Source organism: Varanus komodoensis, unplaced genomic scaffold, assembly GCF_004798865.1.
Source record: "Varanus komodoensis strain SLA01 unplaced genomic scaffold, ASM479886v1 scaffold53, whole genome shotgun sequence".
In the NCBI taxonomy this organism is placed as follows: domain Eukaryota; kingdom Metazoa; phylum Chordata; class Lepidosauria; order Squamata; family Varanidae; genus Varanus; species Varanus komodoensis.
Genome location: NW_025336126.1, coordinates 4234215 through 4261350, shown reverse-complemented (window position 1 = coordinate 4261350; position 27136 = coordinate 4234215). Strand labels below are relative to the sequence as shown.

Here is a 27136-nt window from a genome sequence, read left to right as displayed (position 1 = left end):
ATCTCTGGGTAAGCTTTATTTCCAATCTATTACCCAATTTGATAGAGAAGGGAAGATGGGTTGGGGCTGCAGCTTTAATCCCATGTTTCAGAACGGCTGCTGATACCCATCCAACTGGCTGCCCCTTCCCTTGTTCTGAATTCATGAAGCTGGCAGAAGTAGGTTGTTCCTTCGCTGTTCGCGGTTTCTTCAGTAGCGAAGCCCTGGTCCACATTTCGTGAGATGGTGTGTTTCCTGTATGGGTGGGTTTTACTGAGTTTGTTCAGAAGGACTGGGTAGGAGGCAGGGCCTAACAAGCCTAAACCAAAGCAGCAAAGTTTTAAAGGTTCTGCTAGGTTGATGGGTCAGCCATCAAATCACGAGGGGGGTGAGGAATTACATGAAAAATCAGAATCATACTGGAAGAGGGAAGGATCTGGGGCGACTGGTAGGGATGACGATGCTTCGGCAGGTAACGGCTTGTCAGAACTCGAATGGGGGAGATGAGCAAAAGAGAAAGCATGTGCCAGTATGAAAATAGCGGGTCACATGGAGATCCAGTCTCAAAAAATGTGGGGAGGTTGGAGGTGAAAAGCAGGCAATTCTGAAAAGTGGAATGAGTTGTGTCCAGTCGGATGAGGCAGCAGGAGCAAAGCTGCAGGGGTCGAGTGTCAGAGGTCGGCTGTGCTGGCCCTCTACTCGCAAGCAAGCTTCCCATCAAAGCTGGACAGACAGATGGCAAAGGCCTGCAGTGCACAGAGCGGGAATTGGTAATCCATGGTGAACACGTCGGGGGCCACGCGGCCAAACTGCAGCACAATGTAGTCAGCTGTGAGCCAGGGAGGAAAAGAGCAATGAGGAAACAGCACACTCTCTTCGTCCCACCCACCCACCCACCCACCCATCCGTCCTAAGAGAAACGATCCTGCGCCAGCATCTTCTCTCAGACACATCCCTCCTCCCGTCCACTGTGTGGATCCAACTCCCGCCCAAACTCTTCCCACTTCGGTCCACATGCAGGGCTGGAACAGAGCCGAGTGGTCACACAGAGAACGCCACCCGCGGCCATGTCCACGTCAGCCACTTTCTGCACCAACCAAGCCAGAAATTACGTGAGTCTGGGACCCCTTATATGGATCCCACGGTATCGGTGTGCCCACAGGCACTGCCACATTTCCCCACCCAGCTCTGCCCCTCGGCCTGTTTTAGTTTAAAACATTTCTTTTTAAACAGGGATGCTGGCACGTGGCCAGTGGAGCTGTCTGGAGTTCCAAGAATGCCTCTCAGCCCCTGGTGAAAAGGAGCGTGCTGGGCGACTCCAGCCCAGGGCTCTTTGGAAGCATGGCCAGAGGAAAAGCAAGTGAGCTGTTGGGCCTAGGGGGTATCTTGGGGGCTAGACAGGGGGCAAGGGGAGTCGCTGTCCCTGTGCTGGGTGTTTCTTTCAGCATCCTTCTGTGAAATGGAAAAGAAAAAGAAAAAGAAAAAGACAGGCTTAAAAGAATGAGTTTGTGTTTTGGACCCCAGACCTCTGCTTTATACTCTTGGAGAAGTTACTTTAAAAAAAAAAACCCTCTGGGAAGTGGGCATTTAATGACTGGTGATGCCCCTCTGATAATAACCAAAAATTGCCCAGAGAGCTTTGGTTGTGGGGCAGTATAGAAATGAAATGAATAAACAGACAGACTATTTTGTAAAGGCATCCATGTCATTCTCACAAGATTCCAAGGCTCAAAAAGGCTGGGAATCCTTGAGCAAGTTGTCGGGCGAATAGATCCGATGCACTTCTCTTGTTCATGGCTCAGAAACAGCCACCTCTGGACTGCGGCTCTTTTGTCAGAGAACTGCTTTCCCAGAGCACATATTAAAGCAGCTGTTCTAAGTGTATCCTTACCTGCACATAACCTAGTCAGCCGGACTTACTCTTGAGTGAACACTAAGCCTTGCAAAGCCTCCCACCTCCTCGACATTGCCCACCACTCACGGTCTTCTTCCGAGATGATCTGGAAGTTCTTGACGGAGGCCTGTGTGACGCGCCCGTGGAAGTTGAGCACATACGACTGGGTCTCCTCGTTCCAGGCCGGCATCTTGTTCTGCAGCTTGATCAGGTTCTGCATGTTCCGGTTCTGGTACCGAGTCAACAAGGTCTCGTGTTCCTGTAGGCATGACAGAGGTGCACCAATGCAGAAGGAAACCCAGCTTTTCCACTGGTATCAGCTGAAGGGTTATTTCCCCCTGCAGCTTCATGGCCACCCAGGGAGGGGGGCGAGGTGCATAGGGAGGAGAGGCTAACCCTCCTCTCCCCCACTGAAAATGCCTCCATCTTCCACAGCAGTCAAGCTTAGGAAAAGTTTCCTATTCGTGCCAGGGGCCTAATTGCTCCGAAGCCTAATTGCTGTGCCAAGGTAGCAGGTCAACCTGGCCTTCCCCAGCTGCATCCCTACAATTCAGTTATGCTGCAAACCCTCCTTCCCTTCCGCCAATGAACAGGTTGGGCTCAGGAGAGCGGCTCTGATTCAGGCCTGGGGCCCTGGGGCTTGGCTTCTGTACCGCACCGGATCACTCACATTCTTTGGCCGGATGCAGATCCTCTCATTTTCTGAATTCATGCCAGGAATGATCACTGTCATTTTCCGTGGGCCCCTGAATCCCAAAACATTGGTTTCCTGGAAAGGAGTGAGAAAGGGAAGAAAGAAAGGACTTACCCTCACTTTTCATTCTGTTATTGGCTTGTTGCGGAAACTGTATCGCTCATTTAGCAGATGATTACAGCAAAGTATCTGTCAAGATCGCCCATTATATCCTTGTGAACGAGATGGTAAATACGAGTTGGACAATAATACAGTTACAGCTTCTTGCCATTAACTGAGAACATATGTTCTATATGTTCCATTACAAACACATTCCAAGGTGCTGTTGCAGTATAGCCAAATTACAAAAATAAACACACCCTTCATCCTGGTTCATTCTACTATTTCCAGAAAACGCCTCGTGTAGGTAAGTGGATCCACAGCTTGGGCTGAGTGACCGTACTTGATCCGTCCCACTTAAGGGCTTGGCATCCTCCCGAAGGGAGGACTTGAGTGGAATGCTGAGAGCTCGGTCCTAGACCCTGAGCAGTTCAATCTTTTAAAACAAATGACTTGCATGCAGGTGTAGCCTGATTGCTTGTCGGATCTGAAGATGAGGGATAGCTAACACCACGGACACAGGATCACGATTCAAAAGGATCCAGAGAGGCTGGAACATGGGGCTGAATCTCACAAGATAAACTTCAACAGAGATATAAACATAGCATCTTGCACAAAGGTCTACAAGAGCAAAGGCCCAAGTATCAGGTGGGAGAGACCCAGCTTGGCAGCGGCATGCATGAAAAAGACCTGGCTGCGAGGACAGGCAGGCAGAATATGCGCCATCAGTGTGACGCGGCAGCAAAGAAAGTTAATGTAATCTTGGGCTGTGTGAACAGAAGCATCATGTCCAGATCATGAAAGAAAATTGCTCAACAATATTCTGTGTTAGCTGGGCTGCATGTGGAGTAGTGTGCCCAGTTTTGGGTGCCCCATTTTAGGAAGGCCAGTGATAAGAAGGCCTGGAGGACCATCAAAGAGCGACCGGGATGTTGAGCTATGCAGATCTCAGAGAAAAGTTAGAAGAAATTGACTGCTGTTCAGCAGTGGAAAAGATTGTTTCTGGAGGTAGTGGGTTGTCCTTTGCTCGGCGGTATTTAAGAGGAGGCTAGATAGCCTTCCCTCAACAATGTTGCAGTTACATCATGCAGTGAAGAGCCACCTCAGTTTCCAATGATCTCTGATACCCTTGTTGGGACATAACCTACTCCATGAAAAAGACCTTCCCCTGATCATTTTAAAGCTAACACAGGGAGAAGTACTCAGTGCAGATATTTGGGCCCCAAGCTGCTCAGGGCCAGATGTGTGTCTCTCTGTGTGTTTACATGGGAGGTGTATGAGTAGGTCAGCTTCCCCCAACTTTTTCCCCACCAGAAGTGTTGGATTACAGGTTCCATTGTTGTTGTTATTTCTATACCACCCACAGCTGAAGCGCTCTGGGTGGTTCACCAAATTGAATCATCCATCCAGATTTCAACCAGAGCTGACCCTGCTTTGCTTTCAAGATTAGGCAGGATCAGGAGCTTCTGGCTATGCGGAAGCTATGTCATCTATAGTCTGAGTGACGGGGATTGCAGTCATTCACATCTGGAGGGGGCCAGACTGAGCAAGTCTGAGACTTTGGCTCTCTTTCGAAACCAGAACCAACATTCCTTTCAAAGCATCTGGCAATTTTGTGGCAGAGACAACAGCAGCCTCACATCAAATAATATCCAAATAAGTGGTCCTAGGTTCCTAATAAAACCTGGGGAAAAGGAGGAAAGCCAAATGCACCTCAAGAGCTGCCTCAGAGCAAATCGGACTGAGAGTTGCTCCAGCTCAGTGGTGATTGCTCTGGCCCTTTGGAGCCTGGGGGCAGAGATCTCCCCTACTGCCCAGGAGCGTATCAGCTGCACAGAAGCCCCACCTCGACCATTTCCCCTCCCTCCACGTGAGCTCACATAGCAAATGGCCACCAGCTCCTGCCGCAGTTGGGCCGTTTCCGGGACAAAAGGCTTCTTGTCTGGGTTGATCCCGTTGTCGAACACAGTGAACTTGGTTCCCAGCACATTGGATCTGGAAGCAGGGGGAAAGGAAGGAGGTTCACAGTTTAGGCATTTCAGACCTGCTTAATTTTGTTCAACCTGCCCACCGTCCAAAGAATACTCCAAAACCAAGTGACAAGACCAAGACTCAACATGAAAATACGCGCACACGAGAACGAATGACCTAAAAGGAAGTGCAGAGACTCAGGCTAGAACAAGAGCTGTTGTTTAAAGGATGTGCAGATGTTTATGCTTACAACTCCCCCGGTCCCTCACTGCTGACCATGCTGGCGAGAACTGACATAAGCGGGGCTGAGAGCAGGCATGCTTGGGCACCTGTCAAGGGCCCCAAACCCAGCAGGGGCCCACCCCAGCTTTGCTCCTCCTCTTTGTCATTGCAACCCACTTCTTTGCCCTCTCTCATCCTATACCAGCTAACGGGGGCAGTGAAGGGCAACAGCCGATGTTACAATCTGCTCATTCACCAGTTTTCTGCCTGCCAAGCAAGCACAGGAAGAAAACAGCACAAGGGAATGGTTTGCTCCTCATCTTCTGCTTCAAATGTGCAGCCACAGTGACTGCATTATTTTTGTTGTTTGAATCCCTAACATTTCACCTTCGGCTTTCCAGAGGAAAGCCAGGCAACTAACATGAACAGGCATGTAGGAAGTGTTAACACGAACTGTCCAGCCTGGTGAGAAAGGTCAAGTTTTCCATCCATTTTGGAAGCAAAGCGGGGGGGGGGGGGGGGCTCCATCAATGCCCAATGTCCATTGTCGGATTTTTTAAAAGATCTCTCCACTATAACAACTGTATGCCAAAAGACAGTTTCTATCGTTCAGAACTCTAATTACCCCAGTAAAACTATTGCTTCACTTGCTCTGTATTTTTCTGGCGTTTTATTATGCTGTGGAATTAAGATGGCTGCAGACAGGCAAGGCTTTGTACAGTCTTGCTTGTGAATGCTCCTGGCACCACCAATCTGTAGGTCAGGACTGTGAGACAACATAAAGTCATCTTAGATGTGGCCACAGGGCTGGATCCTGGATCTGGATCACAAGGAGAAGGCCCTGCTGCCGATTTTGCGGGGTTTCCCTCCCCTGTGTCTCTCCAGAGCAGTTTTGGCAGGTTAAGCAGCTGTTGTGGGAAGGAGGGGGAAGCCCACTTCCACCCACCAGATGATGCCGTGTGCATCTGGATCTAACCAGGGCTTTGTCCACCTTCTCTGCTCTGGACTGGCAATGGCTTTTCGGGGCAGAGGGTTTTTCCATACCTGCAGCTACCTGTGAGCCGCGGTCCCACAACTGCAGGGCAGGGTTGAAAAGAAACGCACCTGACTTTCCCAACGAAGCTGTCCCCGTCCCGCGACAGATCAATGGGGTCCAGAGAAATGAGGTAATTGGAAGTCTTGCTTTTTTTCCTCTTCCGGCCAGACATGAGGAATCGCTGAAGGAGAGAACACCCAGTATCAGTGACCTTGGTCCCAGGGCATCCCCTCAAGAAGCAGGACCATCCTGCCCTTATGTCTTCTCTTCTTCTGGATGAGTTGAACTACAACTCCCATCACCCCTCAGCTAGGCTGGGGAGTGTGCAATAGGAGTTTTGGGTGCAGTACACTGATTGACACCAGCTTGGGAAAGGCTGCTATAGGTTAACAAGAACCTTTTCCTTAAATTAATTAGATTCATATCCTCCCCTTTTTATTACAATGAATTCAAAGCGGATAATATTTTTCTCCTCCTCTTACTCTCAGTCCTATTCCCACAACATCAGCCCTGTGAGGCAGGCTGGGCTGAGAGTCTGTGTCTGGCCCATGGCCCAGTCGGCTCCATGGCCGAGCAGGGACTCGAACCCGGATCGTCTGAGTCCCAGTCCTGCCTTCTTAACCACTACACCACACTGGCTCTCTGTCCTTTAGAAATCCTCTCTGTCCAAAATAACGGTCAAAAAACACCTGCCTCTTTAACGTGGTACCAACATCTTGTGAAACAACCACTAGAAAATTGATTGTTGAATGGTGCCAGACCCCACAGTGTGGAGTGTGTTGTGTCTCTTCCGTGAGCAATTCTCTATAGGCGGTTGGTTAATTTTTGTTGGAGGCCTGTACATAACCAGTAGCCAGTTTCCTTCCCTTTGGACACTCTCCACCTCTTAAGCACACAGGAAGTTGGACCGACCACTGGTCTAGCAAGAGCAGGGCTGCAGCAACTGATGACCACACGCCAAATCCCCTTCTCTGGTGCTCCCCAGATGGCCACACCCTGCCCCACGTTCTTTCCCCCACTGCTGACCATCTGATGGTTTCCTGGGCCTTGTGCAGTTTTTGTTTGGTTTTGCTGGCCTGGGGTGATGGAGGCTATAATCCAGCAGATATGGTGGACCACAGGCTGGGAAGGCTGCCTAAGGAATGCGGCTTAGGCTTGCCCTGAACATGAGACAGGGCAGGATACAAGCTCAAGTAAGTAAATTAGAGTAAGTTATTCTGAATGCAGAAAATGAGATTTCTGATTGCAGATGTGTTTTTCCCTCTAAAAGCACAGAATTCTTTCTCGCTGCTGATACCTTCTTTCCGTTTTCCGTCTCGAGATGCAAGTAGTAGAAGGGGAAGATGCCTTTGTCCATCCCTTTCCGGTCCCGTGTGATGCGACACTGGACAACGATGCCCTGAGGAGCTGGTTTCAGAACAAATGCTTCTACATCGTCCACCTTGAGGGACAGGGGGATGCTAGACTCCCCACTTGGAGACTGTGGCGGTGGGGAGGGAAGAAGGAACAAAATATGGATGGGAAGTGTAAGGAATGAAGTTCAGAAACCCAGGCAATAAACAATACGGTTCTGCTGCAGCCGGGCAACAGACCCCTTGTCTTTAGGTACAAGCTTGTCTGAACCACAAATGCCCTGGTTTCTTGCCCCTGGAATTCTGGGAACTGTAGTTCTGTGAGAGCTCAAAGAACCTCTACAAGAGAATCCTCAGCGACCTCACAGAAGAACTCCAGTTCTCACGGGGAACTGGACAGGAGCCATTCCAACTGAACCATTCTTAGATCCCATTAAGCTTGTCCTGAAAAGAAATCCTTGAAGGTTCTTTAATGGTGCCAAAGAATACATCAGCCGTGGGTCACATGTCACCCGTGGGGTGCATGTGGGTCCCCGGGGTAATTCTGGGGCTACCTCCACCCGAAATAAACAAAATGGTATTCGGAACAGCTATGGAGTGGCAAAAGAATAACAATCAGCCTGTCCGCAGTTTTTTGCTGTTGACCTGATTTGTTGCAGCTTCTTAGAGATGGTACAAGCTGCCATGCTTTGGTTCCTCTAGCCCAGGGGTGCAGAAAGGCAAAACTGTGGGCTAATTTGGGCCTTTTAGGCACTGCGGGTGCTGCTTGGTTTTGCTTTTTAGTCCTGTTTTGGTACCCTCCAAAAAGGAACCCTCCATTCATGCTAAGAAATGGACATGGCCCCTTCTGGAGTTGCGCCCCCACCAAGTCCACCAAACATTTCAGATGAAAATCAGTCTGCACTATTTTCCCTGAGAGTTTGTTAAAGTGCTTGAAGAGGCAGAACCACGTTTGGCCTTTTAGCCTCTTACGTTGGACAAATCGATCTCCTCTCGGATGTACATGACACTCCTGAGGATGTCCTGCTCGCCATCCTCCTCATCTTCCTCATCCTCATCTTCCAAGTTCTCATCTTCATCCTCACTCAGGCTTCTCCTTCCATTGGTGAGAGACCCTGGGAAGAGCGGGGATGGTTGCAAATGATGGAGAGGAAAGGAATCACCCCTCTTTTCCTTCCCAAAGTTTTCTTCTACCCCACTGGGCTCTAAATCTGTCTCTTGTGGAAGATCCAGCAAACCTGACTCCTTTTAAGTCTTGCTGCCCCACTGACATATCAGTCAACCTCAGATACTGGTTTCCAGATCTCCATATACTTAAAAATAACATAATTAATTATATTAATTGGGCATATTCTATAATGAGCCAAGGCTAGGGGTTGAAGTCACATGAAGCAACAAATTTGCAAAAGCAGCTGTCATTGCCAGCAGCCATTTCAGCACTGTGTAAAGCATAAGATGAAAAAGGAAGCAGGAACCAGTCCATTAGCCCTGCTGAGAGGCTACTTGATTTTTCCTCTTCCCTTCCCATCCTTTTCTCCTCATGTGCTGCATCTTTTGGATTGTAAAAAAATCTGCTTGGTTTCACTGATTGCATGTCAACTGCTCCAAATGACAGAAGAGGAAGATGAACATGCTTGAATGGTGCATTTCCCTTGCTTCTGTAGACAGAAATCTACCCAAATGACAACCATATACGGACTGATTTTTGTGTTTATCAGTTTCTTACACCTAATGGCCAAGACAACATTGAACTGAACTTTACAGTCTTTTCATCAACAGAGTTAATCAACATTCTAGTCTTGAATATCCAGAAATGCATTACCCCTCCCTGCCTGGAAGGAGGTTTCCTGGTTTCATGTTTTCATTCCTTCTCTGTTGCACTAAACCATATTTACAAATGAGTACACAATTTTATGCACGTTTAGGCAGAAAAGTCCTACAAATTCCAGCATGCCCCAGCCTGTCACAGAAATATTATCTTTAGGACTTGCGATAATGTGAAAAAGTATTGGATTAAAATACATAAATGGCTTGAGGAAATGTTACAAAAACTCTTAGCTTTTAAACCTGAAGTTTTTTTATTAGGCATTATACCGGAACATATTAGCAAACAAGAAATGTATTTGATGTTACATGTAATCACTGTGGCGAGGATTGCATTTGCTCAACACTGGAAAAGTGAGGACCTACCTACCGATGAACTGATTCTAAAAAAGATTCTGGACTGTGCAGAAATGGATAGATTGACTTTATCACTAAAGGAGAAAGAAGATACTGACTTCTATCAAACGTGGGACTCTTTATTATTGGCTAGAGAAACGGGACTTGGCTTAGATTTAAATATGTTTCTAAATTATCATAAATGGAAAAAAGAAGGGTGTGGGGGCTGACCCAGCGGGCTCAATGTTTTTGATGATGGTTGTTGTTTGTTTTCTTTTTGCTGCTGTTGTCTTTTTTTTCTTTTTTTTTAGGATTATAATTTCAAATAAAACTTATTTAAAAAAAGAAATATTATCTTTAGAGAGCGTAATCTGCCTATGGCGTGTGGACACATCTGCTTTTTATATGCAAGCCGTGAGCACACACATGCTCATGTCATGTCTTACACGGTATGAACTCTTCCATCATTTGGCCAACATGTTTTGGAAGGTACTGAAGCTTCTGGCTTCTGCAATCTCAGTAGCACTTGCCCAGGCATGCCAAGCCTGTCTCCACACCCAGGAGGGCCAGAGAGTTGCCTTTTGATCTACTTAGTTAGCTAAGGTTCAGATCACAGTCACTGCTGTCTCCAGCACCAAACGCTGGCAGAAAAATTGCCGAATGGACACCCTGATGGATGATCTTCACTTTATTGCAAGGACTTTTCAAAACCACGCGCATCTAAAAAGCAGACTGACAGATGACCACCCCCAGCCAGGAGACCGCTCACCTCTGTGTGCAAGCATGCAGTCCCGGGGCTTCTTCATGGGAGAAGGGGGCACGGTCAGCTCCTGGGAGGACTCCCCCTCGCTTTCAGAATTGCTGTGGAGTGTGTGGACGTCACATACATCGTCGATGGTTTCCTTGGACCCTGAAGGCTCCAGGTCTTCTTTCTGCTGATCATTCTTGAAAACTAAGTGGGCTGAGATGTGGGATCAGTCAGCTGTGTTACTGCCCTCTTCTGACTTGCTCTGGTCACAGCAGCACGCTTTGAAATGTTTGCCACCTGTGACATGTCACCTTAACACCTCCGCACATGCACATCGATTGGGTCCGCACAACACACCAACCCATGGTGGCTGTGAAGCCACAGCGGGTGCGCTGTAACCTGAGCCAAGCGCTCTTCCAGAGCGATGACTCTGAAGCCACACAGAGAAGCCGTGCCTTGTTCTAAACCCAGCAGGGGTGAGTGTGTCATTCGAACACAGGTGACACTGCCCACAGTGGGGAGCCCCACGGCCAGCGAGCCCCCGGGCAGAGTGGCAAAAGGGACTGGTCAAGTGGCCCTGGGCAAGGATGGCTGGCAAAGCGCCCAAGCGGGACTTTGCATGGCCGCTGGTCACTCGCCCACGCTCCTGCCGCCGTCAGGAAAGCAGGACTGCTCTCGAGTGTTGCTGCTCTCCCGGCATTAGGCAAAGAGCCTGGGGAAGCCACGGGCTCCAGCTCCTGCTGCCTGGCCAGCCCCGTTTGGGCTTGCGGAGGCAGCCAGTGGCAGGAGGAGGTCCCCCTCGGCTTCACTTGCTCTCAGAGAAGCAGAGCAGAGAGGCGCCTTCCCACGGCAACAAGCCACTCCGCTTGCCTTCCTTGAGAGCAGCACTGCAGCCCTTCACCCTGTTTCCCCCTCCTCATTCATCCACCAGGCAAGCAGGCGGGGCGGGGGGTCCGCTTCCCCAACCGTGCCCCATGGGGAAAGAAGCCCTTCTCTTTGCTCAGGGACTCCTTCCCCTTTGCTCAGGGACTCCTTGCCCCATGGCGACTGCCTGGATGAGAGGAGGTAGCAACCAGGGCATGCCTTGCCCAGGACCCTGCCAGGTACCCTGCACCACCCGGGAACGGGGAGCCCACTGGCCCCTGTTCCCACCAGCGGCGTCTGCCTTTTCAGGTCAGCAGAGAAGAGGATAGTGCTGTTTTTTCCACCAATGTGGAGAAGGGGAAGAAAAGCCAGTTTTTGCAACTCTTCCCCTTTGCCGTGCCCCTTCTGCCATTTGGGGGGTGCGCAGAAGAGAAGCCAGGTTTGTTCCTCCTCCATGCCAGCCCAGGTGCACCTACCTGAAGCTGCTGCTCTTCCCCACCTGCTGTGCATACCTTCCACCCTCTCACCTTTGCTTGAGGAGGCAGGTGATGGTGGGGAGCAAGCTAGGGGGATGCTTCTTTCTAGTACTGCTGCACACACAGAGGGCCAGACAGAAGCACGTGCCCCCTTCCAAGGAGGGGGGGACAGGTGTGCATGGGGGGATTGGCTTGCTTTGCAGGCAGCTCCCTCTCCAGGAAGCGGAGCACAGCCTGGCGCATCCCTTCCAGCACTCCAGCTTTCCCACCTGTGCTAGCAGAGGGGTACCACGAGTGAGCAGCCCTGCTCTTCCAGCAAAAGCGGAAGGGTGCGGCATGCTGTCGACAACCGCCCAAAGTGCCAAGATGGGTGCTTTTCAGCAAGTCTCCCCGCCTCTCCGCTCTTCTCAGTGCTCTTGCACGTTGCCCCTGAAATACTGAGAGGGAAGAGCTGGGAAGGTGCCGCCTGGGGACATCCATGGGGTCCAGCCATCTACTGAACACTTCAGGTCAGGTCAGGACACACCCTGCATGGCTACAAAACCATGTAGGGTTTCTTGAATTGTGTGAAGCTGCCCAGCTTCGTGTTTGCTAGGAGCACACGCGTATACACACACTTCCAATGCGTGCTTATTTTCATACAGGGAGCTGTCCCTCACACAGCACACTCTCATTCTCTTGCACTCCAGTGTGTTTTTGCTTTTTCCATGCCTTCTTCCACCCAGGAATCTCACCTTCCATATCCGTGATAATGGATGGAACCTTCTGTATCGGGGAAAGGGCTTCCTTCTTGGATTTGGACACTCGACCATGCCCTGCAAATGGTAAAGTAAGAGAAAGTACTCAGGAGGAATGAGTAAACTGTACCCAAACTTCATCTAACATAGGTACCATTCATCTGAATGGAATGGGACTACTCTAAGTAGGACTGACATTAGACACAACCCAATGAGATGTACCATAGACAGCAGTCCAACCAAAGGTGAGCCTTCTGTTCAGGACTGAAAGTGTCCAAATTCTACACCTAGAATAGTTGTTTAATTTGAACACATTATGCAAGTAAGAAAGTTTAGGCTGTGGATGCATGTCATAGACAGGAAATCAGCAATTAATGTATCTGTAGCCCCAAAGCTGATTAATGAAGGGGTTAAACCTCACTAAACTCCCTCCAGCTGTGCTGAACAGGAAGAAATAAAATGGGCAAAAGCTACAAGGAGGAAGTTTTTAATTAAAGCCACAGCAGTTTGGAAACAGCTGAACAGAACTTTGCCCCTCCACAACTGACAGGCTGCAACTGCATTTTTATTACAAAACAAAATAAAGAGAGGCAAATGAGAAGCACCAAAGCCTTAGGCTGGGGCGTCCCCACAAGCCACCTGCTGCAAGGCTATCAGAGCGAGAGGGAGGTGAGGAGGGAATAGCCAAGACCTCTGAACTGTCAAGGCCGCCCTGCGAGACGCCTCAGACGTGTGGGAACCAAACTGTCTTGGTCCAGGGGGAAGACACGATAGAACGGGGATGGACAGAGGTCACAGGAGAGCTTTCAGACCTTGTCAAGAGGAGTCAGCCGGGACAGCAGATCCATTAAGTGTTGTCTGCCATTCCCTCCGTCTAGCCCTCAGCAGCGTGAGCCACCCTGAGGGTGGAGGCAAGACTTTCCCAAAAAGGAGGGGAAGGGAGGACTGTTCTAGTTTGGATTCAATTCTTCCCATGGGCAGGGGCTACCTCCACATAGCAAAAGAATCCTTGCTTTGATTTATGCTGTTTGCAACCCTTTAGGGCTGTGCTTTGAGGGTTTTCCCTAAGTCTTCGGGGAAGCGAAAAGCGGGGAGAGCGATGGACCCAGCAGGCCTGCTTTCCAGAAACAGACAGGGTGAAAGGAAAAGGGATTGGGCTAAAATACCAGCACAGTGTAGCTGAAGGGTGCAATTCTGTCCATGCTTAGAGAGACATAAGTCCAGTCACTTCTAGCATTCTCTATCCAGCATGCATAGGACTGAACCTTAAAGATCTTACTGCCTGTAACTAACCTTTAAGAAGTATTTCAAATTGTCAAACTGTGGAAAGAAACATGCAAAAGCAGAAAACAACTGAACAATCAGCAGTTGGTAGGAAAGGAAGCGAAATACAGCCATATGGGAAGCCCCAGAGTTGGATTGGGAGCCCAGAAACACCAGATTTGACCTGCAGTCCTCTTCATAAGTCAGTTTAATGCATTTCATCCCCAGAATGGTCAAGTGATTCCTGGCAATCTAGATCCCCCTGAGACAACGTGGGAAAATAGAGGTCTTTCTAGAGAGGGAGGAGCACTGGTACCCTTGTGTCTCGCACGGCGTATACAACATTCCTTCCACTTTTGGTCACTCCTGCTCACAAAGGGGGAATTCATCATTCGACTGACTGCAAAGAAGGATGTCGTGTTGATCCAGCCCTGTTGCCTGGAAACCAAGCACAGTGCTCCACCAGTAGCAGCTTGGCAACAGAGAACTACATCCCAGGGTCCACTGCTTAGCAACCGAGCCTGGACTCACCTCCCTTCTGCCTGGCCTGCCACCCATTCTTGGGAGCCGACTCATTCTTGTTGATAGGCTGGGTTTCTTCCAAAATGGCCACCTCGAGCTCCGTCTCGTCGGGGAAATCTGTAGCAGCAGACAGAAAGTGAAAATGGTACCAAGGAGAACAAGAAGCGGGTGACGGAGTGTGATGCATCCTCTCTGATCCAGAAATCCTATTGTAATAGATGATGTTTTATGCTACACAGACGGGGGTGTATCTTTTTACATGCTCAGAAGCACTCTCTGTTTTAGATACTTATTATTACTTGTTTAGGGTGCAATCCTACACCTGTTTAGACAGGAAAAAATTCCTACATTTTCTAGTATTCTCGTTTGCCATGCAGGTGTTAAGGACTATTTTCTGCGTAAACACATGCAGGACTGTGCCCATACTGAGCTAGCTGAACCTTGAACACACTGCCCACGGCCAACGCACAGGTACAGGGCAAAACCCTGCTTCAAATTATTTTTTTATCAGGCAGCTGGGAGAGCCAATCCAACGGAATAAAATGAGGAATGAAGGGTGTCAGAAAACACATGGAGAAAGAACTGGCATCGAGATACTTGCAGGAAGAAAAGCCTGTTTGGACTTCCTATCCATGCCTTCCTTCAAAATATTTGATAATACCACCATGGCCAATATCCAATCTGGCTGTGGGAGTGGCCATCCAGCACATCTGGAAGGCACAAGACTGGGGGATTTGCTTTACCCTCCTCCATCACTTCTCGCATTTAATTGAGAAGGGCAAATTGAGTGCTCACTGAGCATGATGGTGCTGGCTGGGGATGATGGCAGTTGGTATTCTAACAGTATGGGAGGGCTCTAGACTGGGGAAGGCTGCTCTGTACCCTCTTTCCAGGAATTCCAGTTGCATATGTCAAAATGCAGCTCACTGTGCAGTTCAGACACCTGAAAGCACCTGGTTCAGTCTTTGCAGAGCCCTTCTGTGTCCTCCTCACAGACGCTCTGGGAAGTCTCAAGAGCAGTCCTTGGCACTTCCAGGTAAAATTCTGGGAAAGACTCAGCCTGAGGGCTTCTCTGCATGGGGCTTATCACCCACCCTTGACTGGGTTTCTGTTTGCAGGATTAAGAGTGGGTCTTCTACACCTGCTTCTTCTCAAGGCTTTTCTTTCCCCGAACTCACATTATGCAAGCACAAGGCGGCACTGTGGAATCGCTGGGATGCAGCAGATTTGCCGGAAAACAGGAGAACTTCTCGTAACACCTTACCAGAGATTAGGAAATAATACCTGACTTTCTTCATCTTCACAGTGTGAAAATGGTTGTAAAGAGGGAGGCCTTGGAGGACAATGATGCTGTACAAAGATTGTACTTGTGCAAACTCCCACAAGTGAGGAATAAATACTTCATATACCAAACTCTTCAGCAGCAGACCACGCTGGGTTAGACGGCTCTGGGGCTTGACTTCAGGTGGCAAAGCAGAGGTCCTGCAGAAGGGGCTGGGGGGCACCTGAGTCTGGCAACTCAGGTCTCTCCCTTACCTGGACAGGCTGCCTGGCTTTCTCCTTGGCCACCGTGTGCCCGGTTCATCTGCACGGAGCTGCCCCACATATGAGCACCAAGATGGGCCTCTGGTACAGATTCCACAAGGAAGGGGTTGCTTGTACCTTTGGAGGGACAGAGAGGATGGTTAGAAATGCTGTGGGTGCCACAGCTAGGAAGAGCAAGTCTCACATTTCACCCTCAAATGGTTCCAGCCTTCCCACACTTCCTGTTCATCCATCACGTCCTCCATGCAGTTGAGAAGGGCAAAGTGGGGTTCTGGACGTGGTCTTAGGAGCTCCGATCTCAAATCACCTCGGGAGCCAGACCCAGGTGATGCATCCAAACCACTGCATGGTTGCTGCAATGCACAGGTTCACACGGGACTAGCTGTGTGGTCTGAACACTTCCCACTATGCCACTGTCATGGATAGGACCCTTATGCACAGGGAACTACCTGTCTCCCAAAACCTAGAAGGGGACCACCTCCTCAGACTTCCAGGTGACCATCTAGATTTCACTCCTGGAGGGGCTGTGCTGGTTCAGTGGTACAGGCCCCGCTTTGCATGCAGAGGTCCCAAGTTCAGTCCCAGCATCTTCAAATCGCTCCTTCCTGAAATCCTGGACAGCTGCTGCCAGTCCGTGGCAACATTACTGGGCCAGAGAGACTAACATCTGACTTGATATAAGGCAGCTTCCCATTTTTCAGGCAGGGATCACCCACGAAGGAACTTGATGGAAAGAGTTTGACCTTGGCTTGAGGTGGTGTCCTTGATCAGATGTCAAGCGGCCTAAAACAGTAGCCCATCAGAAAAGGCAGGAGGAGAAGGAACTGCCAAAACTTCAGCCACTTTCTCACTGGCAATCTGGCTGCATCTGCAGTGGGCCGTTTAGCACTGCAATGGCCATGGAGGCTGCTGACTTCTACCTCAGGAGTGTTCCTTATCCACTGCAGAATTTACTCTGAGCTCTGTGGGAGCCTTCCATGGTAATGAACCTAATTTGGGGAAGGAGTCCAGCACTATGAATAGCTCTTATTACAGCTCAGAATAAAAGCTGCAATGACTGAGGAGCCCCACTAAAGATGTCAATGCTTTTCAGCACTCATCTAGAAGCAGGTTTAATTGGTGGTTCCTTGTGGCACTTGGTACATCAGCTTCTGCTACAAATACAGCCATAAGCCAAGTGCCACCATATGGTTGCTTAAAAGTAAGTCCTGTTTCACAAAGGTGCTGTTTTTCTCCTGCAACTGTTGCTTAATTCCAAATCACAAAATACACGGCAGGGAGATGCTGAAACACCTCAATAGTATTTTGCTGGAAGGCTGGTATTGCAATTGCCTATTAAGACTTTAAAAATGGTCACAAATCAGGGCTGAAAAAAGAGAGGAGGGGAACCTGGAAAACAACAGATGAGCAATTATATTGTCTGAATTCTTGGAAAAAACAGGACATGCAAATGATGACAATTCCAGACTCAGCTAGTCTGGGCAAGGATTGCTGATTTACAGTACATATTTCTCCAACCAGGTTTATTATTCTCTACTGCCAATGTTTTCCTTTGCCCTGTTTATCCTAGACATTCATAAGCTATGCTAAACATTTGGCTTTGCCAAGAGTGCTAAACATGCTTTCTCTTCCAACCCATTTTTTTTGGAATGTATTAACTTGAGACATTTGCTCAGAAGAAGATACAAAATGGAAGGAGATACAAAATAATCAGGTGGCAGCACCAAGAAATGTGGATCTTCTTGTGGTTACTGCCTCGCTCAGTGGCAAAAAGAAATAGGTTGTTGCCGTTTTCTGGTAATTAATCTAAGTGCATGCTAATTTGAACTAGCCAATTGTCTCAGGGTGAAGTTGAATGAAAGAAGGGGATGCTTCTCCATTGAATGAGATTCATCTTGTATTCTCCAAGACCTGCCCAAAAAACAAGAGTTGCTAACGGTGCAATCCTATGCAAGTTTAAAAGACAGACAAAAGACCTACAACCAGCTATGCCAATATGAGCATGCCGGAATGTGAAGGCTTTTTTCTGTCCAAACTAGCGTAGAATTGCATGCAAGAGTGGGAAGTTATAAGACCAAAGTGCAGAGCCTCTTCCAGTCTGAGGGCCAAATAATAGTTTGGAGTAGCTCCCAGGGGCCACATACCAGTAGCAAGTAAACTGAAGAGAGTGAAGCCAACATTGGCAGCCTAGATTAGCTTAAAGGCCTTCTCTGCCCATAACTAAGCCTTAAGAAAGCTATTTTACCTCTTAGAATGGGATGAAATATGTGCAAAAGCTGAGAAACCATCAACTTACACGGGAAGGGTGTGTGGCCTTTAGGGGAGCCTAAAATTTAGGGATTCTGGAGTCCCTAAAAGGCCAAATCCGGCCTCAAGCCTGCAGTTCTGCACTCCTGTACTAGACCTCGCCGAAGACACTCACTGTTGCAGAGGCTGTGTTCGCTGCAGGATTCCATGAGCGGGATGCGTTCCTCGGGCTTGTGCCTCCCGTGCCGCCCCTTCACCTTGGCATCTGTGTTGGCCTGAACCATAAGCAGCTCCTGCCTCTTGCGGCGCTGCTTCTTCTCAATGATGCGGCGCTGGAGGATGTGCAGACAGGTGGACAGGAAAGAAAGGAGGGCTGAGAGGGAGGGTGCCGCGCGCATGCTTGGGTTTGTGCATTCCTTATTGCTAGCATGCGCGCCCTGCTTTCCAATGACCATTGGGCATCCCCAGGCCGGCTTGCGTGACCCTAAATCTTACCCATTTTGAAATGCAGGTCCCTCGTGGAGCGGGGAATCATTCCTTCCAGCTGGTTATTGAAATATTTCTTATAGCAATCCTATGCGCAAGGACCATCCTGATGCTTTGGCCTAAGCCTCCCTTTACCCTCATAATCGGCTATCCTAACTGATGAGAGTTGTAGGACAACACATCTGGAGGGCCACAAGTCGCCAACTCCTACTAGATGCTCTTGCCTGACATGCTTCCCCAGCATCATGTCTGAATGGAAACTGAGCTCTGCACCAGTTTGAGCTCTGTCTGCCACACTGGATGACCTGAAATGCTCTAATCTTGCAGAGTCGGGCCTGGCTGAAATCTGGATGGGTGACTTAAAGTGTTGTGAACTGCCCAGAGAGCTTTGACTAAGGACAGTATAGAAATGGATGATGATGAAGAAGGTGATGATGATGATATGCCCAAAGTTAATGTCTGGTTGGGGGAGAGCCAGTGTGGTGTAGTGGTTAAGAGCGTGGGACTGAGACTCAGACGACCTGGGTTCTAGTCCCCGCTCGGCCATGGAGCCAACTGGGTGACTTTGGGCCAGTCACAGACTCTCAGCCCAGCCTACCTCACAGGGTTGTTGTTGTGGGGATAAGATGGAGGAGGAGAATGATGTAAGCTGCTTTGAGCCCTTTGTAGGAAAAAGACAGGATATAAATTGAAAAAATAAAATAAAATAAATAAATAAAGGTGGGCACCTGGTGCGGAGCCATTCCAGGTCCCATTCCAGAGTGCAGCCATCTGCAGGGTTAGCAGGATCGGGGTGGGTCCTTCTGAGGCTGTGCTCCCTTGGCAGATGCCCAGCCATGCCAGCCTGATATCAGCCTGGGTATGAGTGAAGATGCTGGCTGATAACTCCCAGGTGGGAGTTGGTCTGCCACTTCCATCTTCTCAGCTGCTCACCCATTAAGAGTTCCGACAGACGGATTTTGCCTAATAGATGCAAGACCCTATAGCCAGGCCCATTTGAGTTTCAGACAGAGCTTGAATGGAGGTCGGGGTGGGCAAATTGGGAAGCCAAGAGGCCAGTTCCTCCCCCAGACTCACTGCAGGCCACACTTCCCTTGCTGCTGCTGCCCTACCACAACTAAGGAAGCGGCAGGGTGGGAGGGGAATTAATATTTATTACATACTTATTTTCTATACTGCCCAATGGCCGAAGCTGTCTGGGCAGTGAACAACAAGGATTAATACGATAAAATGCAATATAGAATAAAACAACAACAAAATATCATAAAATAATATTTAAAAAATTAAAACTACCTTTTTACAACTAAAGAGCTAAAAACCAGTTCATATTGCCAGGTCTGTGGAAAAGCTGCCGGCCGCACCTTCCCCCGCTGTTTCATGTGCTTTTTGGAGATGCAAACGCGTCAGCAAAGAGGACCATCTTAACCTCATACAGAAGAGTTAATGATGTTGGTGCCGGGCCGGTCTCCACAGGGAGATGGTTCCATGAAACAAGCTGAATTTTCCATTCTGAGCCTATAGCTCTTTGTTAACGAATTCTGGCAGCAAATTGCAATTTTCTTCTCCCTACCATCTTTCCTTTAAGAAAAAAAAGGGTGGTGGAAGCTGCACTGGGGAAGGGGGCATATGAACTAGAGGACAGGCTGTCCTCCTGCGTTCAAGGCCATTTTGTACAAGCACCATCAACTGTGAATGTAAACACACCGAGTCTGTGCTGCCCCGTGGCTCAAGAGGCACCTCACAGTGGTCCTCAGTGCAGGATGAGTCCCTTCCCACGTCTCTCTGCCCTCAGGAAATCTGCTCCATTAAGCCCTTCCCTGCCCAGGGTACCTGGAATTCCAATTTTTGCTTCCGGATGATTGCAGCTTCATCACTGGTGTTGCTAGAATTAAAAGAGATGCCAACATCAGGAGGTGAACTGGTGAGGGAACGGAGTCGACGGTACAAATTCCAGTACATTCTGCGATGTGGCATCACTCTGCCAGCTCCGGGGCAGCCCCACCTGCTTGGAGGCCCAATCCCCAGATATGCTGCTTCCTGGGGATTCTGAATGCCATGGCGCCGAAGGGGCTTTGTGACCTCACAAAAGCCTCAAGGGGTAGCCACACGTGAGGTGGAAAAGTGACTTGTCCACAGGAATCCCGCAATCCCAGCCTACCCCAACTTCTGGCTCTGCAGAGCTGTTGGACTGCAGCTTCCAAAACTCCCAGCAAGCATAGCCATATTGACAAGGAGTTATGGGAACTGCATTTCAACTCCTCTGGAGGGCACTAGGTTGGGGAAGATGGCTCAGTCCCAAAGCCTTCCCCATAGAGGTCATGACTTCAGTTTAGCACATCTATTTCTTAAAGCTATTGGTGCTCTTAAGCTCCTGCACTGTTCACACGGACTTAAAGAGGGGTTCAAAGTGAGGCAGTAACAGGGTAAGGGGTTCCTCTTTAAGCAAGAGCAATCCTCTCAAACTGGAGGGAGCAACCAGCAGCCCTCCAGATGTTTTGGGGGACAATTTTCATCAAGCCTAGCTGGACCGGCTTTGCATCATCACCCACTCCCCACAATAAAACAGGACTCAGATATGTTTGAAACTTGCATATAGCAATATACATGTATAGCTACACATTCAGAAATGATTGTAGCTCGCAAGCTGTGCTGCATTGCCAGATGGAAGGCCACCTCAGGAAGGTGAGGACCTGGACTGAAGATGGAAAGCCACAGCGATCCTCTGCTGTACCCCAGACTAGAGCAATGTGCCACAAGCAGAACAAAGGAGGAAGCTGGGGAAATGGAAATGGAAATGGAAGCCACTAACACAAGTGGAAGCTCTCACCACAAGTTACACTCTATGTCACAAAAGAGGGGTGTTCTGGGTGATTTGTAAATAGGCAAATTCTAGATGCGTCTTAGAACACAGGGTAGAAAAACCTCCTCATTTTACACTAATAAAAGTGAGTTTTCTAAATATTTATTTTGTGTTCCGTTAGCTTAAGACAAATAAATGTTTAAATAACAAGTCTCCCGGATAACATCAGCAAAGCAAGCTAAAATAACTAAATAAGCCCACTGTGAATTCCAAGCCAACTGAGGTATTTATTATGAAATATTTATGAAATAATAAATATGAATACATTAATGTTAACAAGTAAACTAGTATTCAGAGGAATACTGTTTCCAGTACAGGAACTAATTAGCCATCATGACTTCTAACCACTGTTAGCTTCTTCTTCATGAGTTTTTCTAATCCCTTCTCAAAGCCAATGAGGTTAACTGCTTAAATATTTTATATGTTTTAAAAATCTGTTCCTTAATTTAAAAAATGTTTAAAGATATTCCCGACTAATAGGGCAGCGTGAACAGAATGCCAGACGAGACAGATTGTTGGTTCTGATCCCGCAGGGCTCTTGTGATGTACTTAGTCTAACTAATTAATGATAATTGCAGCCCTAACTTGATCTTAGTTCTGGTTGTATGTTATCAGTGTATCCCATCTTAAAATACATTTTTTAAGAAAGCAGAATGCATTTTAATCAACTTAATGCTGCATGTGCAGGCCTAGCCTTTTTCTCTTAAACACTGTGCTATACCAGTGGTAGAGACCAACTCACTGGCTAGGTAGAGAGGCTGACAGAGAGAGGCCGTCTAAAGCATGTATTCCTGTTGTACCTTCGTTGCCTTACCTTCCAGAAGTGGGTGAAGGGCTTTGTCCTGCAGATTCCATGGGACTGCAATAAAACAGGACAGGTGTGGATGAGACCACCAAAACCAGGGAGCTTTTCGAAATGCTAACTCAGCCCCTAAATGTGCATTGACATGAGTACCAAGGACACTTCAGTTTTCAATGCAAGATGTTCTGTGATCCTACAAGCCACGCAGGAGGAGCACAAATCCTTGAGCACCCAAATGTTAGACCAGGAGATTAGCAAAATCAGTACAAATGGCACAGAGAAAGGAACTGCAGCTGCCCACAATCTCTCTCCCTCTACACCCCTGGCTCTGTTTCCATGTTAGGCCGCACTTCTTGAGCACATCCTGTAGCAGTCTCAAAGTGTAACTCTCACTGTTAACTCTCCAGAACCCGCTTCTACCTTGCAAATAGAGCGCTTCTCTGCGCTCTTTGCCTGCACTTCTGGTCTCCTGTCTCCTCTAGGCTCCATTTGATTGTCTGATGAGCCCTGTTGATTCTGATGCTACACGGGGTGTTTTCAAGGCTCCTGGCCGGATTCTTTCAGGAGCGGGCAATTGGTGACCCTGGAGATCAGTGTCAGCTGATCGCAGTTTTTTAGACACAGCCTCATCAACACCAGCCAGATGAGTCAATGGCAAGAGACCATGAGAATCGTACACCAACGTATCTGGAGGGACCATCATTTGCCCTTTCCTGAGTAAAGCCCAGTTTACCTTCCCCTGATCTTCACTCTTAATTCTTTCATGTAAAATACTGTTGCAGGCCAGGGTTAAGAACCCTGTAAGAAACTATTGTTTCCAACACCTGTGTGGAGCCTGAATCAGCAGTCGAGGTTCAGCAGAGAATACGTTTGTGGCTTTTGTTGTGGCATTCCATCCCAGCATAACATCCTGGTGGATTGTGCCCCTTGAGTCACGTCTGTCTTGTGCTCTGCTGCCATTAACTGCCAAAATTCTGCTCCCTAAAGCCCCTGTCTCCAGCTGGCCTCATGACTGCCTGCTCAGATTCTGCCTGCCACCTTGTCTTCCTTCAGGACCCCTGCTTTTCAAAGAAAATCATACAGATTTTTTGAAGCTATATCCCTATTGCTTATATCAGCCCCAGCCTGGCATTCTCGAGGCTGCATCTCTCATTATCTAAATGGAATGATGGGCTTTGCTGGTGGGGGATGCTGGGAATTGGGGGAGCAGCAGGTTGGGGAAGGCTGGTTTCCATCAGCACCATTTCTTTCATGAACCAGTTCAATGTCGCTTAGGGCAAGAGAAAGTGGTCTACAAGTCTGTAGCCAGATGGCAAGCAAGAATTCTGGTTGTGATGCGAGGGGACCCAATGGTGTACTGATGCTTTGCGGCAGGGGGCAAGGAGGACTACTGGTTTTGCCCCCCATCTAGGAAGGTCGTGGAGTATTTGGGCCTAGGCCTGTACAATCCTGACACTCAAGTTCCATCTGTTATGCCTCTGAAGGTCCCAGTTTGCAGAAGGTCCCAGTTTGATCTCTGACACCTGCAGTTAAACCATCTTGGTACCTGCCCAACTGTCCCTCCTGATAACAACAACAACAACAAAAAGGAGGGTGTTATGTTGTGCTGGTCTCCACACTGTCTTTCTTTTCAAGAATACCTCTGGGCCTCCTTTTGGCCCTGAAACAGTCTTAGAAAACTCAGCTGTTGGGTGGCTGCAGCCCATTTTGAACAATTCTCCTCAAAAAGGCAAAAGGCAAGCTGTTGCATGGCAGAGAGTGACATTTGCAGCAGGGGAGAGGGAAAGCGTTTTGCTTGTGCTGGATATTTCTAGGAACATCACTGATTTGTCTTCTGTGAAACAGTGCTGTACTCGAAAACGGTGGGTTTGTGCTTCAGAACCTGAGTCCCCACCTCTGTCCAAGTATTTTGGCTCCTGGGCAAGCCACTTCCCTTTTAACCTCCCCAGTATACCTTCTGGGAAATGGCACCTTGTGCCATAGCAGTCCTTTTGTGACAGGGCAAGCCACTCCCTCCAACTGCAGCCTTTTTCTGAGGCCATCCGCAACTCTGACAATCCCAAATGTGCCCCCCGCCCCACAGAACTTGAGGATTCCCCATGCGTTGTGCTCCTAAACTAGAACTTCCTGAGACACTGGAAAGCCACAGCCTGAAGAGTTGACCACACAGCCTGGAGGTACCAGCAGCCAATATCTAATCTATGGAGGTACGCGGCAATGTACATTTTGCACATTCTATGTCTTAAGGCAGCCTTCTCCAACCTGGGGCCCTCCAAATGTGTTGGAGTACAGCTCCCATTATTCCCAGCCAGCATGGCCACTAGTGATTCAGACTCCACAAGCTGATTGCAAGTAAAAGATTACTGAAGAGGGTTCTTTCACAGGGCTCTTAACACAGCCTTGCAGCAGAATCTCTCCTGTACCTGTTGACCTGGTTCAGACAACACAGTGGCTTACTGTGGGTTAATTAATCCGCAAGCCACCTCAGCGTGTGTGACCTCTGTTTTGAATAGGCCTCCTCCAATCCAGATGCAATGGCAGCATGTCATGTGAACTGATCATTGTGAGTTATTTGAGGGTTAAATAACCTTAGTTATTTGTGAGGGCCTTCAACTTTCAAATAACTCACAGTGGTGGAGTTCACGACACAGATGGCAACGGGGGGTGGGGGGGGTGGGGGGGATTCGAAATGGAGACTATGTCACAGTTCGTCATGGGTTAAATCACCAAAAATGAATGGCCCTGTTGTGCAAACTGGCCCACTGAGAAGGAGAGGGTGTGGTGTTACCGCCTCTACTTTTCTTCCCAGTGTGCTTTCAAAAACTAAAACAGGCCTTGAAATGGATTGAGTCTGCTGTAAAGGGACACGTCTTCCGACTGCAGAGTTACTAAACAAAAACTACCTCAGGAGAGAAGCTAAAAGGGTGGATTAAAACATGAAGCAACAGCAAGCCTGCCTGTCTCAGGCATCTGCTGTCATTATTCTGAGATGGATGGGACAAAATTAGCCTCCTTAGGGATTAAGGCGAATAAGAGCCAAGCCACCCCCACCCCCACCCCGCATCCCCGTAATAGTCTCATAGCTTACATTTTCAGTCTTGGAGATAGTTGCACTGGAGCAGGATCCAACTGCATCTGGCAAGCAGAAAAGGAAAGGAAGTGGATATTGGGGTCATAATACCACTTTTAAATTAAACAATCTGCTTTCCTTTGCTCTTGCATGCAACGCAGTTGTCTTCTCGCGAACCTTTCTGTTTTAAATGGTGGGATTCAACTCACTTTCCGAAGAAGCTGGGTTGCTCCGATTCTTCTTTGCCGCTGTCACAAGTTACTGGATTCCATTCCTGGTCGCTTTGGACACTCACTCATCAACAAAAATTGTTTGGAATATTTCTGTCCCCGCTTTCGTTGGGCAGCCCTAAGACAGTCAGCCACCGTTCAATCACTGCAATCCTGCACGCTGAGCAGCCCAAGAATTGTGGTCCCCGTCTTACTCACCCTCTTCCCAGGGGCCCCAGGAGTGCCCCCAGCTACTCGGGTCTCGGATCCGCCGGGCTAAGGTTCGCTCCTGCCCCCTCTCCCTCTGCCCCCGGTTCTGACGCTGCCTCCAAATTGCAGCTGGCGGGGGCGGGGGGACGGGACAGTTGAGTGGTTTCTCCTCCCCCGACAATCCAGCAGTGCATTCTCTCCCGCCTAATCAGCTTTGCCGGTCTTAAGTCTCCAGGACCTGGGGCCGCCTTGAAAGGCACACACCTTATGGTGCTTTTAGAGCATGATCACCTATGAGCTCTGCTGTGACCACCTACTGGCTTGGCTGCGGGGCGCCAGTTTTTTGCAGCATGGAGGGAATGTGCATACCGGCAAGCAACTGATACGTGTATGATTAGATCTGCAAATGTCTCCATGCATACAGACGGTTGGCATTGCATGTAGGTGCAAATCCACCGTAGGTCCAAATGGAATGAGTGTGGAAAATAATCTTCCAAAAAACACATGGATGCAGAGTTGTTAGTGGAAGCATACAACTGACTTTCTCTGTTTGGGTAAATGTGTGCATGGGTCAAAAGCTGCCTGAGCACAGGTGAGAGAAATTCTATTTGTGTTCTAAGGTGAGCAGGTGAACAATGTCTATATGAAAAGTTTGTGTGCCGAAGAAAATATGTGAATAGATGCAGCATATATGGAAGCATCACTAGTGGATGTATGAATTATATTATGTACATCTATAAAACATAATGCAAAGATAAGTCTATTGGGAAGTCTTTATAAATTGTTATTACACTATGATACTAAAAGCCATCAAGATAAGAGACATATGACAATCTGGGAACAGAATCTTTATGAAGAGGTATCAGCAGGTCAATGGGAAGCTCTTTGGAAGAAAGATATTAAATTTACCGCTAGTCAAGCATTAAGAGAAAATTGGTATGTTTTATTGGTATATTACTCCAAAAGACATTGGAAAAATAGATAAGAATTATAATGGAAAATGTTGGAAATGTGACAGGGTGGACAGGACTTTCTGTTATATGTGGTGGACATTAGAAATAACACAAAAATTTTGGAAAGTGATACATGCAGAGATGCAGAAAACCTTTAAAATTAAATTTCCTATGAGTCCCAAGAACATGCTTTTGAATATTGTCCGAGAGACCATTTTGAAAAACATGTCAGAGTTATTACAGCAGCAAGAATCACAATAGCTTCTAAATGGAAATCACTGGAGCACCCAGCCATTGAAGAATGGGGAAATAGATTAGCAGAATATGCAGTGATGGCAAAGCTAACTGTGTAAATAGAAAACCGTTAGAAGAATTTAATGACGAATGGAAACATTATTGTGCTTAGCATGATTAATGGATGTTCAGGGGAGTTTGGAAAAGAAAAAGGAAAGCAGTAGAATTTGAACTGATTAGAAAATCTGTTGATGTATAGAATAATAATTTCTTTTCTGTAAACTCAGAGTGTGGGAAGACAGAAACAGTCAGTTTTGGGGGTTGTAATACATAGGCTGTATTTGTTTAAAATCCCTTTGGCAATTTTGTTTATTTTGTCTATTTGTTCACTTTAGTTTGTTCTGCTTAAACTAGTTTTTTTCTATTCTACATTCTCTATGTATTTGTATATGTTAAGAAAATATTTTAAAAAAGAACTGCCCTGCTGAATCAGGCTAAAAGGC

The 27136-nt window shown here is 48.1% G+C and overlaps 1 protein-coding gene across 2 annotated transcripts; it reads right to left on the bottom strand.

Moving 5' to 3' along the window:
- On the bottom strand, positions 1 to 25549 carry LOC123032333 (tubby protein-like). Of its 2 annotated transcripts, XM_044448142.1 has the most exons (17): positions 25456 to 25549; positions 25237 to 25375; positions 25046 to 25092; positions 21970 to 22014; positions 20126 to 20177; positions 17985 to 18141; positions 15554 to 15679; positions 14027 to 14134; positions 12230 to 12310; positions 10177 to 10368; positions 8220 to 8362; positions 7193 to 7375; positions 5964 to 6076; positions 4547 to 4661; positions 2544 to 2642; positions 1961 to 2132; positions 1 to 808 (listed from the first exon to the last, which is right to left on the bottom strand). In XM_044448142.1, exons 3-17 carry the CDS (start codon positions 25090 to 25092, stop codon positions 675 to 677), a joined length of 1767 nt encoding a protein of 588 aa, XP_044304077.1. In that variant the 5' UTR covers positions 25237 to 25375; positions 25456 to 25549; the 3' UTR covers positions 1 to 674. The 2 variants fall into 2 exon arrangements, with proteins under 2 accessions (XP_044304077.1, XP_044304078.1); XM_044448143.1 differs by lacking the exon at positions 25237 to 25375 and having other exon boundaries at positions 25456 to 25520.
- Positions 25550 to 27136: the final 1587 nt, after the last annotated feature.

Bases quoted from the DNA above. Each gene is read 5' to 3' on its own strand.
- LOC123032333 (XM_044448142.1), bottom strand. From the start codon at position 25,092: ATGCAGTTGGATCCTGCTCCAGTGCAACTATCTCCAAGACTGAAAAT. The intron at 6,077-7,192 runs GTATCAGCAGCG...TCTCTCCTTCAG, and splicing joins AGACGGAAAACGGAAAGAAG to CGATTCCTCATGTCTGGCCG. The intron at 2,133-2,543 runs GTGAGTGATCCG...TCATGCCTACAG, and splicing joins TCTGCATCCGGCCAAAGAAT to GAACACGAGACCTTGTTGAC.